The sequence below is a fragment of the Geotrypetes seraphini genome, chromosome 2, assembly GCF_902459505.1.
Source record: "Geotrypetes seraphini chromosome 2, aGeoSer1.1, whole genome shotgun sequence".
In the NCBI taxonomy this organism is placed as follows: domain Eukaryota; kingdom Metazoa; phylum Chordata; class Amphibia; order Gymnophiona; family Dermophiidae; genus Geotrypetes; species Geotrypetes seraphini.
In genome coordinates, this window is record NC_047085.1 from 267683835 (window position 1) to 267697134 (window position 13300).

General features: G+C 41.6%; 1 protein-coding gene across 2 annotated transcripts in view; it reads right to left on the reverse strand.

Annotated features, from left to right (window-relative positions):
- Positions 1 to 13300, reverse strand: part of LOC117353555 (polypeptide N-acetylgalactosaminyltransferase 4-like) — a 244923-nt gene that overhangs the window by 34126 nt on the left and 197497 nt on the right. For both annotated transcript variants that reach the window (XM_033929612.1, XM_033929611.1), the window contains one exon: positions 8238 to 8390. In XM_033929612.1, coding sequence (XP_033785503.1) covers positions 8238 to 8390 — 153 coding nt within the window. The remainder of the gene's footprint in view (positions 1 to 8237; positions 8391 to 13300) is intronic.

The following is a 13300-nucleotide window of genomic DNA, read 5'->3' on the forward strand; positions in this document are numbered from 1 at the left end:
TCTTGGATCCCTTGTTGATACGCGGTATATATAGATTTTGCACCTCGGTGACTGTGTCCTTAAAAAGGGGCCATGCCTGCTCTAGCGTTTTTACAGTGCTTATCCTCTTTTTGATCTTCTTCCCCACCACGAGTTTCATCCTTTCGTAATTCCCTTTTCGGAAGTTCAGTGCCGTGGCCGTCTTTCTGGATCGATGTTTCACCCCTGCATCAATGTCGAAGCAGATCATATTGTGATCACTGCTTCCCAGCGTCCCTTCTACTTCTACATCTTGTGCCTGTCCTTGTAGTCCATTTAGAATTAAGTCCAGAATTGCATTTTCTCTCATGTTTTCCTTGACAAATTGTTCCAGGAAGCAATCACCTACAGCATCCAGGAACTTTGTCTCCCTACTTCAGCCGGAGGGGCCTAGGTTCCAATCTATTCCCGGATAGTTGAAATCACCCATAATAACTGCGTTGCCTCCCTTGCAGTTGCGCTTAATCTCATCTATCATTTCTCCATCAATTTCTTCGGACTGCCCTGGGGGTCGATAGTAGATGCCGATCTTCATTTCCAATCCATTGGTCTCCTGGAATTCTGACCCATAGAGACTCTAATTTATTTGTCATTTCAGGCATGTTCTCTCCAGTAGATTCAATTCCCTCTATGACATATAGGGCAACGCCCCCACCTTTTTGACCCACTCTGTCTCTGCGGTATAATTTGTATCCCGGTAGCACAGTGTCTCAGACGTTTTCTTCGGTCCACCATGTTTCCATGATGCCGATGATGTCAAAGTTATCCTTTTGTGTTATAGCTTCTAATTCACCCATTTTGTTCCTTAGGCTCCTTGCGTTGATGTACATTGTAACCACCACTGTAGCCCAGGAGAGGGCTCAATATCACTCACAGTGGTAACCACAATAAAGCACTCTGACGTGTGACCTGAAATGGAGCCACCCTGCAGGACCGGATTCCAAACCGGAATCAACAAAAACAAAGTCACCAGAATTGTAATTCAAAGGAAAATAATACCATTTTATTCATTCCTTCATCAAGGTAAGTAGTCTTTCAATATAGCTGCCAAACTGGTCAGAATGTTCCCAAACAGCAGCAAACAAAAATATCAAAACAAGCAAGCAAACAAACAGCCTACAATAAAGTTCTTGGCTTGCTCTCAGCAAGGATTTAGTCTCAGCTGTGTCTGAGAATTCAGCTCTCCTCAGAGCCAGTTCTGACTGCTCCCCGGCAGGCAGTTTCAAAAACACAAAAAAAAAACAGTTCATGGCACTTATCCAGTAGCACTAGTGCTCAAAGTTCATTAAAGCCTCTGGCCAGTTCAATTCACTGCCAGGACAGGAGAGTGTCAGGTTTTGCAAAATAAAGCCTCTAGACTGGCTTTCAAAAATTCCCTCCCTGGGTGTTAGCAAAACCTCTCCCAAACAATTCACACTCCTAGCTAAAAAAAACCCAAAAATAGTCCCAAACAGTAAAGTGCAAAATCAACTCACTGTTTGCAGGCTGAGGCCCAGTCCACCTGCATGGCTTCAGGAAAATCAGGAGCACCCTCGGTCAGACTTTCTTCACATTCCATGGGTTGTTCTTCTTCTGGAATCAGTAGCTCCTCAGCTTGTCCAGCCTCTAACAGCTCCATGGGTGTAGGTTGGTTGCTCCTGCTTGGCCCAGGGGACTCCCTAGGGAGAAAAGGTTTAAACCTTCTCCCTAGCTGGCCTCCCTGTCTGTTCTCCACTGCTGGTTTAAGTACTCTGGGGCCACGCCCTACTCTAATCGAGTCAGCAGTGTTCCTGGGCCCTCTTGGGCTCCCCCGGTGGTGACTCGGGGATAGATCACCTACCTCTTCCTCAAACACCTCAGGCTCCCTCTGGTGGTCCCAGGGTAAATTAGCATTCTCAGGAACCATATACCCCTTCCTGATTCCACCCCGGGCTTTCCTTTTTACATTTTCCCCTGCCCTAACTGGGACCTTGGCAGGGAGAATACTTGGCTGGTCACAACATACACTTGAGTTTGTGGCCTGCTCTTTTCTTGCATTTCCTTCTCTTTTGTTTTCCCTTAGATCTGTCCTGCCTGATATCTGGTGAGTCTTCCCCGCTATCTTCCTGCACATGTCTTCCGGGTATACCGGTTTCTGAACCAATCGACTCTCTCTCTTGGTCGACTGTCAGCTTTCCCCTTCTTCCTAGTATTTCCCTGTTGTACTTCCTGTTGCTCACGTTGTTAGTTCCCACATGGATCACCACCGCCATATCTTCTTCTTTCACGCTGTTGATGATCCTGTCGATGCGGCTCACTATGTCTTCCATCTTGGCTCCCAGTAGGCAGGTCACCAGCTGATCCTGTCTTCCTACTGCTATGTGACTGTCGACTTGCCTGATGATGGAGTCCCCCACGATGATTGCTGTCCTCTCTGTCTTCTCTTGCCTCTCCAACCTCAAGTCCTCTGTCTTCTCTTGCCTCTCCAACCTCAAGTCCATGACTCTGGTGTATGTCCATCTTTCCAGCCGTAGGTCCATGTCCTCCACTGTCCTCTCTGTCTTCTCTTGTCTCTCCAGCCTCAAGTCCGTGTCCCTGGTGTATGTCCATCTCTCCAGCCGTGGGTCCGATTTCTCTGCGTACTTCCATCTTCCCTCAACCTGGTGATGGCTTGCACTGGTCTCATCTTCCTGTGGGTTCCCTTCGCTGTTTCCGGATGTCGCTGCTGAGTCACCCATTTCTTCCTATGGGCATATTTTGATATTCCTGTGATCAATCTGGCTGTAGCATTCTGTACCTTGCCTTGGTCATCCCAAGATACAAGGCATTGCAATAGTCAAGCCTCAATACGACCACTGCCTGCACAAAATACTTTGTACAGAAAAATAACCATAGACTATTCATGTTATGCAAAGAGAAAGTTATAAAAAGAAATATCACCGATAATCCAATGTCTTAATAATCCACATAGCAGGGGGGATATAGCTATCAGAATAAAACCATGTGAGGCTTGAAGGGACACGTGTAGTTTTCCTTAGGCTGTGTTTGAAGCTGTAAGAAAACCAGACCCTATTTGTTTTTCCTTCTCTTGCTGAAATACTGCAAGGCCATTTTATGTTTGAGAAGATGTGTTCTTATCTTGTTGTGAAGTGAATTCAATTGTTTTCATAGCTGTATTTGCAAGCAGCTTTAGATAAGCAAAAAGTCCTGCTGATCAAAGCACCTTTAAACTTTGGCCTTTAGATAGAAAAAGATGCCTGTTATTTCTTTAAAGTTTCATGTGACCTGTGTCCATATATGGTTTGTATTTACGTCACATGCTGACGACATTGACTCATGTAAAATGATATAAAAAGAGCTACAGAACATTCAATAAACTGGACATGTTTGGAAGATAATTTCTTGTCTCTAAGATATGTCCCCAGATGCATCTGTCTTGCAAATGACAGACAGAGAAAGAGTGTGGGGCAGTAATTGGGACTTAATTCCTTTTCAAGGCTAACAAACATAAAAAGTAGGAAAGAAGCAGGTTCCTAACTGCAACTTAATACCATAATCCCTGTTCATATTGAATCCAAAAATCTACATAATTTATCTGGTTCAAAAAGTGATAAACTTTATTATTCAAACAACAATATACATTTACACTGAAGCCTTAATTGAAACCTTGCCCCAAAGTTAGCATCTCTTGTCTCATACCCAGAAACTTTTTTCTTCACTGTTGTGTCCACCTAGAGACATCTGGGAAAAATATTAATCTTCTCTCCCAAAATCACAGCCAGGATAGCCTGTCTGAAATAAAGTCTTAAAATTGCCTTTTTATCCTGTAAGAAAACAAAAGATACTAGCAATGTTACTCTAAACATGATCTCTTTTTGAGATCTTTCCAGAACAGCTGAAATATTTAACTATCAGGGGAAAGTTCAGCCACTATAGTGTCTTTTCTGTATCCTCACGACGAACATCTAAGCCAGGAAGGAAATAAATCTGTAATAGAGGCAATGTATTTCCAGGATACTTGAGAACCTCCTTTAAAAATCTATGGTTGCCTATTGCCAATCGTATAGAGTTTAAAACAATTTGTTTAATCTTTAAGCTGTTTAAGGACAAATGCCCAACACTACTTAGTTCTCTTCTACAAATATATCATCTTTATCGTGCATTACAATCTGAAAACAAGTTCAAGTTCAATTTATTTAATATACCGCAAATAAACCAGAAGGCAAATCTAAGCAGTTTACAATAAAAAATTTTAAACCAAAAAACAAATTAAATAGGGTAAGAACAGAAAGAAGACAAAATGTAAAGGAAAACAATGGGAAAAGAGGGAATCAGGGATTACAATAAAAATAAAAAAAAGTTGGGGAAAGGGATGAACAATATGGTAAGGGAGGGAATAAAGAATTTAAATCTGCCCACACAGAAGAAAAGTAGCCATCAGGAGGAAGTTAAGAACTAAAAGCCAAAGAGAAGTAGTATGCCTTTAATTGTGCCTTTAAGATTACAAATGATTTCTCTGAATGAAGGTAAAAAGGCAAAGAATTCCAGAGAGTAGGAACCATAAAACTGAATGAAAAATTCCTATGGAAGTACAGAAAAAATTGTCTAAATAAGGGAATGACTAACTGCTGCTGTGAGGAGCGTAAAGTTCTTTGAGGCAAATATGGGACCAGAAGACTATATAAAAACAAGGGAAGACCATTCGAGAGAATCTGGTGGGAAAAGATATTTATATTTAAAAGGGATGCGATATGACACCGGAAGCATGTGTTCTGATCTTAGAAGTGGTGAGATGTAATCAAACTTAGAACAGTGATGGAGTAATCTCACTGCAATATTGTGGACTAATTGTAGACGATGTAATTGGTATTTCGGGAGTCCAATGAGAACAGAATTGCAATAATCAAGTTTGCGCAAAACAAGATCAGTCTTCAGGTTTCATTTATTAAATAGATAAAGTTAGTAGGCATTTGGCATGCTTTATTGACTGTACAGGAAGCAATACCATTGGATATTAGGAGTGCTACCAGTTTACTTCAATTTAGGAAAATGATTAAGACTCGGGCCGAGCAGTGGCGAAATCCCCACGGACGGTCCAGATGTAGGCATAGTCTTCTTGACTAAGTATGCCTGAGGCAGCCTATGCACAAATTCCAGGGGAAAAAGGTCTCCTGCGGCGAGAGCCACCCTGTGCACCTCAGAGCTCAGACTTAAGAGTACTTAAGAGTATAAGGCTTTTCTCTGGAACTGTGCTTGCGTTTCACTGAAACACCGCCAGCACTCTCCCAACAGCCTCCAGACGCAATTTTCACAGAAATTGGGGCAGAAGGGTCAAGGAGGGTCTCCCCAGATGTGAAAGGCATGCACGACAGCCATTTGCTGCAAATGAGGCATGAATTTGATTCATCTCAACCTGGGAAAGCCATCTGTGAAGTTTGGAGCAAAACAAAGCTCCTAACTACAAAAAAATATAGATTTATTAAAATCAGGAAAATCCAAGATGGCTGCTGTGGGTGCTGATTTTGCAATAAAATCGCCTGGGAAAGGAACAGGAATTCCCAGAAAATGGCAAATTGGGGATTTTAGAAGGGGGTAGGGCATGCAGGGAAAACACCCCAAATCCCTTTTTTAAGACCCGTTAAAATCGCCAAAACAGCCTGTCACACTGTTATTCACTGTTCCATTGTGCTGAATGGGAGAGAATGCAGGCAATGCTGAAACAGCATGTAGGGAGATCTAATGCCTCAGGAAGCTGTAACGTTGGATTTCAAGTCTTCTGACTGCCCCACCGGTTCGACCACCAGAGCTGGTGACCTCTGCCACCCTCGGAGAAGTTGTGTAACTACCTCAATCCTGGTCTCACTGCCACGGAACCACTCAGCCTGCACTACATCCACTAGCAGATGAACCTGGGGTGAGCTAGCTTCTGATCCCAGAGCCCCAATCTGTCCTGCAGGCTATCTTGGGGGCTTACTGCCTCGCACGGAACCCCCCAGAAGCAGACGTTCTCCAACCGTCTGCAACCTCCTGCCACAAGGATGTTCCCACACAAGGGCAAACCTGCAAAGGAATTACCAAAAAAATTACTGAAAACTAGTAAAAGAAAACATGATAGGAGAGATAAGCTCCTACAGGCTTGGCATGTAGAAAGCAAGATTGGAATCTAATGGGCATGCTCCATGATATGCTAGCAGAGGGAGGAGTTATGACTTCAATCATCTGAAGCTTTCTACAGTGCCTGGTGGCTAAGAATGCATAAAACCCACTGGTCCCGGAATAAAGTGGGATTGTACAAAAATAATCTTTTAAGGAAGGCTTTTTCATATACAGTGGTGCCTCACACAACGAACTTAATTGGTTCCAGGAGCAAGTTTGTTATGTGAAACGTTCGTTATGTGTAATACATGTAAAAAAAAATAATTCGTTCTGCAGCATAAAATATGCTAAGATGACATAAAAAAGATAAATTTTTTGTTATTATTTTTATTTAGATACATCTAAAAACATACATCTCCCTGTCCTTTTACTTCCACTATCTTCCTATCCCATCTCTATTCCCTTTTGTCCCTCTCCCCATGATCAATCATCTCACCACCTCTCTCTGCCCTCACCCTCAGGGTTCAAGATTGCTTCCACTCTTTTTCCTGTTGTTCTCTCTGCCTGTCACCCTATGATTTAGCATCCCTTCTGCCCTTGACAGACACACACACATATATTCTAGCACCCGTTAATGTAACGGGCTAAAGACTAGTATATATATAATCTAATAAAACCCTTACCCGCGCATGCGCTGTTGAAACGGCGTGATCCCTGCCACCGTGATGTGTGCCTCTGTGCCGAATTCGATTTGAGGCGCGTGAAGCGGATTGCGGCAGCAGGAGGCAGAAGAAGGAGAGTGCGACTGTTTCGTTTGGCGGTTTCCGCATGCGCAGTAGAGTATGTGGCAGTTTCCTCATCAATAGGAGCCTGCGGCGGTTTAAACATTGCCTTTCTTCCACGACGCTGCGACCCCGAAACCACTGCAGACCACCACAAAAACCGGGTAAAAGGTTAAATGAAGGGAGAAGGGCTAATGCTGGACAGGGGCAGCAGGGAAGGGGTACCGCACGACAAGGGGAAGGTAAAAGGAAGGGCTACTGCTGGACAGGGGAAGCAGGCAAAGGGTGGTGGTGGAAAGCCAAGGAAAGAGAGAGACAGAAAGAAAGACACACACATCTATTCTAGCACCCGTTAATGTAACGGGCTTAAAGACTAATATATATATAGCATATCATGCCACAATAATGTTAATACAATGCAAAATAAAACATCTTAAAAGACAATGTAATTATGCAGTGTATTGTGAGTTTAAGAGAGTGGAATTTGTGCTACAGTTCCAGGGTTCCTTAAAGAATTAACCCTTTGGTTTTGAAAAAGGTATCTTACTGCTCAGAAACTGATAGGAAAGTTATCCAAATAATCTAAGGCAGCTATATGGCTGACCCAAATTATCCGAGTAATTTGGGGCAACCATTACTTAATACAGATAAATTTTGCATGGACAGCAATTTGCCTAGACAAAATTTAACCAGGGAGAAGAAAAGAAATAACACACTATGAATCTGATTTTCTGTTGGCCCTCCTAATATATGAAGATAAGTGCCATAAGCACTTAGTTTTGTGCTTATATTCAGCATTGCCTCTCACAGGTATATGTAATTTTGTGTGCCTTAGGTGTGTATGTTATATGGAGGAGGAGGAGATGGTAGAGGTACTACCTCCTGTAGTTTATGCCAGTGTTTCCCAAGTCATTCCTGGAGCACCCCCTTGCCAGTTAGGTTTTCAGGATGTACACAATAAATATGCATGAAAGCAATGAATATAATGGAAACTGTGAATGTAAATCAAGTTCATGAATATTCATTAAGGATATCCTAAAAACTTGATTAGCAAGGGAGTGCTCCAGGAATGACTTGGGAAACACTGGTCTATGCTTCCCCTGTGCCAATAATTTTTTCTACTAGTCCCTGGCCTTCTTTCCCAGTCTATGCATAAGTCATGTTTAGAACCTATGATGGGGAATTCTATGCATTCAATTGTGTATAACCATCACAAATTTATTTTGTTAAAAAGGAGACTTACATAGTTTCCATTAGCACTGACAGAATAAGTTTTTTTGAATATTGGGTGCAAAGTTTGTCTGGTTAATGCCCCAAAATAGCCATAGAAATCAATATTTGAAAGACTTGTATTTAGCTACTGCTGTTTACTAAGCTACTTACATCTTTGAATTCCCATAGGATATTCTGGGGGATGGAAGCCCCATCTTTTGGGCAGTTCCTCATTCCAACATATGTCTTATGTTCAGGAACCTCAGCACATAATTCGGTCACAGAGTTAAATCGGATTTCTTTTTTTGAAGTATACTCAAAGAACTGTAAGAACATAAAATTATAAACTAGCAATCATTTACATAGAACCAATCCTGTACCAACAATTATTTAACAAAATAAAGCTCTAAATCAGTATTTGTGTTTTCCACCCTCTGTTAATACATATTTCTCAGTTAACATCTGTAATTTATGAACTCAATAAAAGAAATAAGGCACATGGAAACAGATCTCATTGTCTTGACTGCTGAGGAAACAAAGTTAGCATTGCTGAAAGCAGAGAGGGTTTGTTATCATTTGGGCTTCTCAATATGTGTTCTGCAAAAAGGGGATAGAAGGGATAGAGGGCTACTATACAGGTCCTGGACCTGATGGGCCGCCGTGTGAGCGGACTGCTGGGCATGATGGACCTCAAGTCTGACCCAGCAGAGGCACGGCTTATGTTCTTATGCAATTAATAAGCTGATGTTAATATATGATATTAGAAAGTTTACATTTCCAGCCTTAACTGAAACTTGGGCTGATTAATAGGATTTTAGTAATTTCATCTGATTGTTGTCTAGGAGGTTATTCCTGCTGTCATGTATCACAATTAAGAAAGGAGGGGTGGCTTTGATCTTTTTTACAAGAAATGGGCTTCCATAAGGTCTTATTCTTAGCCATTACTGGATGTGAGGGAACGTTATATATATCTGTTTATTAAAAATTATAAAACAATATTACAAAAAGCTGACTGAATTACTCAAAATTGTCTCAATAGTTCAATTCAGTAAACAACTGAAAGCACATTTGATTAGGCTGCTTAACAACTGATCAGTATGGATTGGATAATGTTATATTGTTTCTTCTTATTTTTGTATAGGGACCTCACCCTATGATTATACTCCAATTTTTGCTTCAAACAGTTGTTTTATTCAATCTTATACTAGGGATCATGATCAATCTAGAATTTTATTGGACTATTCTGACTATATGCCTCAAAATATTAGAATGATTATCGTACTGGTAACAGAAAATATGGTAATTATCATTACAGTCGACTCCGCTTAAGTGCAAGCCCTTCGGACCGGACTGCCACGTGCGCTTAAATGGAGTGTGCGCTTAATCGGAGTACCACTTTTTAGTCATGAAAAATCACAGTACACTGTAGTCAAATGCAATAAAACTTTTATTTAACAAAAAACACACCAAATACAATTTAACACAGTCCAGTTATAGAAACATCACTGTTTTGTCTAATGCAATACAGTACACTGTAAATCTTTTTTAAAACCAACATTCTGCTGAAATAATCAGTCATTGTTTTCTGCACGCAGATTGCACGATTCAGGCTGTGTATCTGACTACTGATGCTATAAAATTGTCCTTAGTCGTGACATCCATTTATCTCCAGATAACAACGCAGCGTGTGTAGGGACTTCAGTGCGTCCGAGAAGGAAACAATCTCTGCAGGTGTTTAATTAGTCATGATGACCACTGCAGTATCTCCATCCTCATCAGACTCTTGGCTGTTTGCAGTGTCCTTTATTACTGTACAGATATCGGAATTAGTGCTGTCAGATGATGTGGGCGCATCGTTATCAACGGTGACATACAGTTCAAACTCTTGTGGCTAGAGTCCAACTAGGAGTTTCAAGTTTCAAGTTTATTGTAGTTTTGATTTAAACGCAATATCAAGTATTTTCAATGCGTATAACAATAATAAAAATTTGGGGGAACAAATAAAATCATTTGAGATAATAAACAAATGGACAAAGTGTCAGCTTTAGTTGTCTCATCAGATGCGTGAATGAAGCTTGCCCGTCAATAGCAATTTGAAATCGTTGATGATGAGACTCGACTCCATGCCTCCCATACCACGTGAAGAGAGTCGAGCACCGTCATTTATCTTGCAAGCTCAGCAGCTCAGGGGCTGGATTCCTTGCTTGCATCAATCACTGTCATCACATATCTTAGGACGAGTGACCTGTAACGACGTTTGAAGTTTGCGATTATCCTTTGGTCCATCGGTTGGATCAAAGAAGTTGTTTTACGCGGGTGCTGCATAGTTATCACACGGCATTACAATGTGCCTCCTATGCCTTCTCATCAAATTGTCAAGCTTCTGCAACCATTCACTCCACAGTGTCACCGTCATCCATGTGTTTTTGTTGCTTTCATATTCAACAGGCAGGCGTTTCATGTTTTTTGAAGCACCTAGGATTTCGATTCTTCCCAATCACCAGTGGCACTACCGTCCATATTACAACTGAGCAGCCATGTCAATAGTTCTTTTGGCACCTTGAAGCCAACAGGTTCGCTGCTTTTGAAAGCCAATATTCCGTCAGGGATGACACGCCAGTACAAGCCCGTCTCATTGGCATTGAAAACATCACATGGTTCATATCCACCAATGATTGATGGCAACACTTCCATGACCCATCTTTCTGCACCAAACTCATCCACATCTTGTTTTTCACCATGCTGCTTCTTAAATTTTATGTCGTTACAAACTTTCCACCTCTTTAACTAATCTGTTTATTGCTTTGAAGTCTTCTATGCCCAGTTCTTCGGGTACCTGTGCTGCTTTCTCCATCAGCAGAGGCCCACTGATTGGCAGTTGTCGACTTCTAGCTTCAGCAAACCATCATAGCAACGCCTGTTCAATGCCTCCAGCCTTCCCAATTCTTTTCCATTTTCTGGTAGGATTGCTGTTGTTTTGCCAGTCTTTCAAGATGGCTTGCTTTTTTTTTTTTTTTTTTTTTTTGTAAATCTGAGAAATCTGGCTACGATGAATGCTGTAATGTTTTGCAATAGAGACCTGACTCTCCCGTTGGTCAAGTCTCTTTAAGACATCTACACGTTCAGCCAAAGACAGTGACTTTTGTCCAGCATGGTGGACACGTTCAGCCAAAGACAATAATTTTTGTCCACACGATGCCATAGTGCAGTTCCGAAAGTTTGAACACCTGGCCTAGACTGCTGCTCCAAAACACATGGCTCATCTACGTCAGAATGTGATTGCTTTTAACCGGAGTGAATGTAACGTGAACGAATAGAGGTGGGACCTATAACATCAGTGTGCATAAGCGGATTGTGTGCTTATCAGAATTGCAAATATCTGGAGTTTATGTCCATTGACTTCAATGTAAAAAAAAGGACCATGGTGGTAGGCTGAGCATAACCGAAGCGTGCGCTTAACCGACGTGCACTTAGATGGAGTCGACTGTACTACAATCCACATTTGAAGCTAAAGGATAGATTTCTCAGGAATGTTGTCTTCTCATATATGGATTCCTCATCAACTATTCCTGGCACATAGATCTGGATTCTTGTTTTTACCATTTTAAAAGAGGTATGCCTGTTGGGTTTTAAATTTTTATCATTATCACATTATTGGAATCTTACAGCTCATCCTTCCTGGAAATTATGGCTTGCAGAACTGAAGATAACACAAAACTTTTAACAAGCTGGCCCTTAACCAAAACTGATTTTTTATGAGTTTTTTCAAAAGAATACTTTATCCTCTACATGTACTTTTACTTGGGGATATTAATTTACTTTAGTATCAAAACAAGATTCCAAGTGTATGTGACCTAAGAATATAAAAGAACATAATGGATGCCGTACTGAGACAGACCGAAGGCCAATCACGCCCAGTATCCTGTTTCCAGTACTGGCCACCCAATTCACAAGTACCTGGCAAGATCTCAAACAGTAAAACAGATTTTATGCTGCTTATCCTAGGAATAAGCAGTGGATTTCCCCAACACCATCTTAATAATAACCTAGGGACTTTCATTTAGGAAGTTATCCAAACCTTTTTTAAACTCTGCTAAGCTCAGTATCCTGTTTCCACAGTAACCAATCCAGGTTACAAGTACCTGGCAGAAACCCAAATAGTAGCAACATTCTGTGCTACCAATCCCAGGGCAAGCAGTGGCCTTCCCCCAATGTCTGTCTCAATAGCAGGCTATGGATTTTTTTCTCCAGGAACTTAGTCAAATCTTTTTTAAATCCAGCTACGTTAACTGCTGCTTCCCTTATGTTGGTCCCAGCCTGTATTCAGCTATGGCTCACATATAGGGGCTTTTTTTTTTTTTATCAAACTGCAGTAAAAAGTGGCCTTAGCGTTTCTTTATGTGGGTCATTCCCGCATGCTAAGCCCATTTTTACTACTGGGGATAAATGGCTAATTTTTCTATTTTCATATTAATGGCCAGGTGCTAATTTTCCCATTAGTGGGTGGCCATTAGTTGGGTTTTTTAAGATTATTTTTCAGATAAAATTTTACAATTGTGCAAGAATTTTGTCCCTTCCAATATACAATCAGAACTTGTAGTTACTTTACCCTCATCACCTCATCTCTTTCTTCTTCATTAAGCACATCCTGGTCATCCCTCATTGACATATTTAGAAGTCAATCATTGCTCTATGAGAATTACCATCTGCCCTTTAGACCTGTAGAAGTCTCCCCTGTGTGCCACATTTCCTGCAACTGAGGCTTATGAGGGGGCGGAGCCTGACTGCCGCGAAGATCGGACGCATGGGGTAACAGCTCCTCCACACTGACACCTAATTAAGACTCCCATCGGCTATTTTACTTCCCAATCGCTCTCGACTTGTTGACGGCGCTCATCATGTCTCCCCCGAAAACCACCAAAAGTGATTCTGCCTCACCCGTGCCACTCAGCGGTAAGAGGCCTAAAACTGACCCGTGCTCGCCAGACAAAATGGCGCCGAAGCACAACGATACTCAGCTCAACATCCTCATTAAAGAGATGCGCTCTGTGAAACACGTATTGCAGGAGCAGGTCGAAGAAACTAAATTACTTCGGGTGGAAATAGAAGCAATAAATTCACAGTTTGTCGATGCGCGCCACCGCATAGACGCCCTAGAAGAATAAGCTGTGTCTGTACAAACGAAGCTGGCATTAGTGGAAAAACATGACAAGCTGCTTATTTCCCTGCAATGC